Genomic DNA, 4,193 nt, shown 5'->3' with positions numbered 1-4,193 from the left:
AGTGCCGCATATCAAATGCCACTTTCATTAAGGGCCGGCTCTTTCATAGATTAAGAACTTTAGGTGCCACACGATGGCATTATTTCGTAAAAGAAAACAAAAACACATAAGGTTAAACTTCTTGTGTAGAAAATACTATTTAGGTAACTTGTCTTTCTTGCACTAACCTCGGATATTTCATACAATCAGGCATCTGATATGATGGTTGGAGACCGTTAGCGGAATTAGTGCGAATATATTTTGTTAGGCAGGGATAATGACTGAGGCATGGGGGCCAATACCCCCCCCCCCCGGCCCACGCACACACACAACACACAATGACATGTATTTTGAAATATTGGGAGCACGCAATTTGGGGATTCCCTAATATACATTTCCTTGTGTCGATACTTTTCAGGTTTGGATTTATCTACAGATAGTTGCAGAGATAAGAGAACTCAGAGTTCTAATAGCCATTCTAGTACCCAGTGTCGCTGCAGTACTGGTTATAGTAACATGTCTTTATTTCTGGAGGCTAGGGAGGAGACGAGAACCAAAACTATTACAACCAAGTAATTAAATACTCTGTATTTATTTTGACTCGTCACAGTTACATACCACCATTGAGGCTGGCCCCAATGCAGAGAACTTTAGCAAGAACTTCGGGTCCAACTCAGCAAAAATTCCTACGTGGCATTGATTAAATGAAGAGAGAGAGCTTTGGAGGAACTTAGCTAGTTCCGGTAACATAGCGCTGCATACGAGAAAAAATTAATGCTAATCGATCCTGTGTGCGGGCGGACGGACGCATCGCGAAGCAACCAAGAAAATCCCCACCCGTGTGACTTTCTCTTCCTCCACGGCTGGGCCTCATCCTTCTCCCTCCCTGCCGCCTTGGAGCTCCGGCGCCCCGCACTCCGTCTTGCCGGCCAGCGGCGGCTCTGGCAGGCAGCGCAAAGCCACCAGATTCATGGCCAAGTACGGTGCCCGTAAGGACGCCGCGCAAGTCCGGCCATCGGCCACCTCGCCGCCGCCACAGCACTCCCCCGGCGCCACAGCAAGCTCGTTCGCCAGCCGCTCTCCACAGCTTCTCTTCTACCCCGGCGCCCCGACAAGATCCTCGGCCAGCCCCTCGACACCGCCACACCTATACCCGCCTCTCATGGAATCCTCCTCAGCCAACCCTACATGGTATAAAATTTCTGCTTTAATTCAATCTTTGGCAATTACAATTTCTGTAGCTCGAGTATGCAGCATTATGTAATTCTATTTGGGTTATAGAGCAGCATTAGGTAATTGTAATTTCTATAGCTCGAGTACCTAATTCAGCATGTGTGCGTGTTGAAGCAGAGAGACTCTGAAGTCTTAGCCTTAATTTCTGTAGCATTAGACCATTGCAATTCTTCAGGTTTTTGCTTGTTGAATCGGATTTCGCTGTGGACGTAGCAGGATATGCAAGTACCCCGTGATGTGTGTCTGTGTGCTTATTGTGCAAACGGTTTACTACTATATCAGACACTTGAACTTGGATGTCCTTCGCTTGTTTGTTTGTACTTTTTTCTTGCAATGATTAGAACAGAAAAAAGTTTCTAATAGCAAGCTTTGGACAATGCTTCTTAATTATGATATTTACAATATAACAGGAGGCCGATGTATACCTCTGCACCTGAAGGCCTGCTAAGTTTTGGACAAGTACCGCCCATGAATCCTTACAATTTTCAACCTCAGCCAATGCACCATCATGAACAAGGATACCAAAATATGGAGAATTTGCACTTTGTTGGTGCTTCCCCACATGATCCCTTTTCAACACCACCGCCACCACCGCACTCTAATGTTTCATCTCAGTCTGCTCCCACCAAAGTTGATTCAAAGAAAAAGAAAAGGAAGGTCAAGAGTGTAGATGCCGACGAATCGGGAGCAAGGACCGCATATCGTCTGCCCTATACACCCGAGGAACATGAGAGACTGGTAAGGATATTCGTTGCTCAAATCCGTTTAGTGTGCATATAATTTCTTGTTTGTTGTTGGCCTCAACTGAATTAATTGTGAACAATGTAGGCAGGTGCTTGGCTGGAGTGTTCACTCAATCCCATTGATGGGAACGGAAAGAAGTCTGAGCAGTTTTGGGATGACATTGCTGCTCTATACAATACTGCCACACCAAGTAACCGCACAAGTTGTTTGCGAAACATCAAGAGGGAGCAAGAAAGGACGTGGAACGTGCATTTGGTGTGTTGTAGGCGTGATGGTTTATTTTACGGCTTCCGGCACGTTTATATGAACGGGGTGATCTCAATAATATTATGTTGGCATGCATCATTCTACACAACATGATAGTCGATGATGAACAAGAAGAGGCGGGAAATATTCTTGATTTGAATTATGAAGCAGGCTCATCGATTGCCCTTCCTTCGGTATTTACTCATGGTGACATACCAGAATTTGCCGAGGTACTTGAAAGAGATGTTAGAGTTCGTGATCGTCCAACGCATAAGGCTCTTAAAAATGATTTGATTGAGCATATATGGAGAAAGTTTGGGCGCGAATAGATTATATCCAAGTCTTGATCGATGTATTGCTAAATATGTTCTATATATTTCAATAATATAATATTATACTTTATTATTTGTTATGATCCAAATTTGTGTTCTTTTATTCATCCATAAGTATCGGAAAACACAAGTTTTGTTGATACATGCCACATATAGATCACAAAGTTGAAGTACTACTATAGATCCCACAAAAGCAATAAATAAACCCTCTAAGTTACCACCCATAAGTTATCACCCATTGTGAAGGTAGTAACATAGAGTAGTAACATGCTTACGTGGCATGTATGTTACTACTCTATGTTACTCTCCATTGGGGCCAGCCATGAAGCACTTGACCGACCACACGTAGGGAAAACAGGGGTAACTGAATATGAAGTATGTCTGCTAAATTTCAATTAATATTGTAATCTCGAGGAGATAATTGCTGACGGCTTGCACCTATGGAAAAGGTACCAGGATCCAGATTATCAATTAATTTCCTCAAAAGGTGAGAGTATATTTTGGTAGGCGGGGGCAATCACTGAGGCATGGGGCCAATGCCCCCCCATGTTTCCCTTTTTCTTTGTCGAAACTTACTTAGGCATGAACTATGGAAGCATTATCACCCAGCCGTAGCAGCAGTAGCTAGCGGGGCCCCAATCTACCTCTCACTTTCGTTCCCCCTACTTTCTTCTCTCTCTCGTGCTTAAGCTAAGGCCTCCTCCGCACGCTTTCCCGACACCTTGTGACTGTGAGGCCACCGTCCCTGACACCCGAACCTACATGGCCTGCGGGGCAGCTAGCAGAGGCCATGTGGTGTCCATGCCCTTAGCCGAACATGTTTGTTTGTCCATCAAATCATACAACTTGTATAAAAAAAGATGTCAAGTGGTTCACTCTTCAACAGTGAACATGATAGACCGGTTCTACTTGGAATTTTTGACGTTTTAGACCACTTACGAGTCATGACAAATGAAGTGCTAGAAAGGAGCACTTACGAGTGAAAGTGCGAGAAAGGACCACTTACAAATGAAATGCGAGAAAGGACAAGCTAGCGTAGCAGGTGGTATAAATTATTGAAAATTTATTCTACTTGTACGGACAAGCTATAGAGCTGATCGGATGAAGGAAATATGCCCTAGAATCAATAATAAAGTTATTATTTATTTCCTCATATCGTGATAAATGTTTATTATTCATGCTATAATTGTATTAACCGGAAACATGATACATGTGTGAATACATAGAAAAACTTAATGTCACTAGTATGCCTCTACTTGACTAGCTAATTAATCAAAGGTGGTTATGTTTCCTAACCATAGACATGTGTTGTCATTTGATTAAATGAGATCACATCATTAGGAGAATGATGTGATTGACTTGACCCATTCCATTAGCTTAGCACTTGATCGTTTAGTATGTTGCTATTGGTTTATTCATGACTTATACAAAGTTCCTATAACTATGAGATTATGCAACTCTCATTTACCAGAGGAACATGTGTGCTACCAAATGTCACAACGTAACTGAGTGATTATAAAGGAGCTCTACAGGTGTCTCCAAAGGTACATGTTGAGTTGGCATATTTCGAGATTAGGTTTTGTCACTCCGATTGTCGGAGAGGTATCTCTGGGCCCTCTCGGTAATGCACATTACTATAAGCCTTGCAAGCAATGTAGA

At 43.0% G+C, this 4,193-nt stretch overlaps 1 protein-coding gene across 1 annotated transcript; it reads left to right on the top strand.

The window, feature by feature from the left end:
* The first annotated feature begins 793 nt into the window (after nt 1–793).
* On the top strand, nt 794–2,619 carry LOC123084203 (uncharacterized). Its single transcript, XM_044505929.1, has 3 exons — nt 794–1,170; nt 1,623–1,950; nt 2,041–2,619. Exons 1-3 carry the CDS (start codon nt 950–952, stop codon nt 2,314–2,316), a joined length of 825 nt encoding a protein of 274 aa, XP_044361864.1. The 5' UTR covers nt 794–949; the 3' UTR covers nt 2,317–2,619.
* The last annotated feature ends 1,574 nt before the right edge of the window (nt 2,620–4,193 follow it).

The sequence above is a fragment of the Triticum aestivum genome, chromosome 1B (assembly GCF_018294505.1).
Source record: "Triticum aestivum cultivar Chinese Spring chromosome 1B, IWGSC CS RefSeq v2.1, whole genome shotgun sequence".
NCBI classification, from domain to species: domain Eukaryota; kingdom Viridiplantae; phylum Streptophyta; class Magnoliopsida; order Poales; family Poaceae; genus Triticum; species Triticum aestivum.
The sequence above is the reverse complement of the archived record's forward strand: the minus strand, read 5'-3'. Positions and strand labels throughout refer to the sequence as shown.

Bases quoted from the DNA above. Each gene is read 5' to 3' on its own strand.
- LOC123084203 (XM_044505929.1), top strand. From the start codon at position 950: ATGGCCAAGTACGGTGCCCGTAAGGACGCCGCGCAAGTCCGGCCATCG. The intron at 1,171-1,622 runs GTATAAAATTTC...ACAATATAACAG, and splicing joins TCCTCAGCCAACCCTACATG to GAGGCCGATGTATACCTCTG. The intron at 1,951-2,040 runs GTAAGGATATTC...TGAACAATGTAG, and splicing joins CCGAGGAACATGAGAGACTG to GCAGGTGCTTGGCTGGAGTG.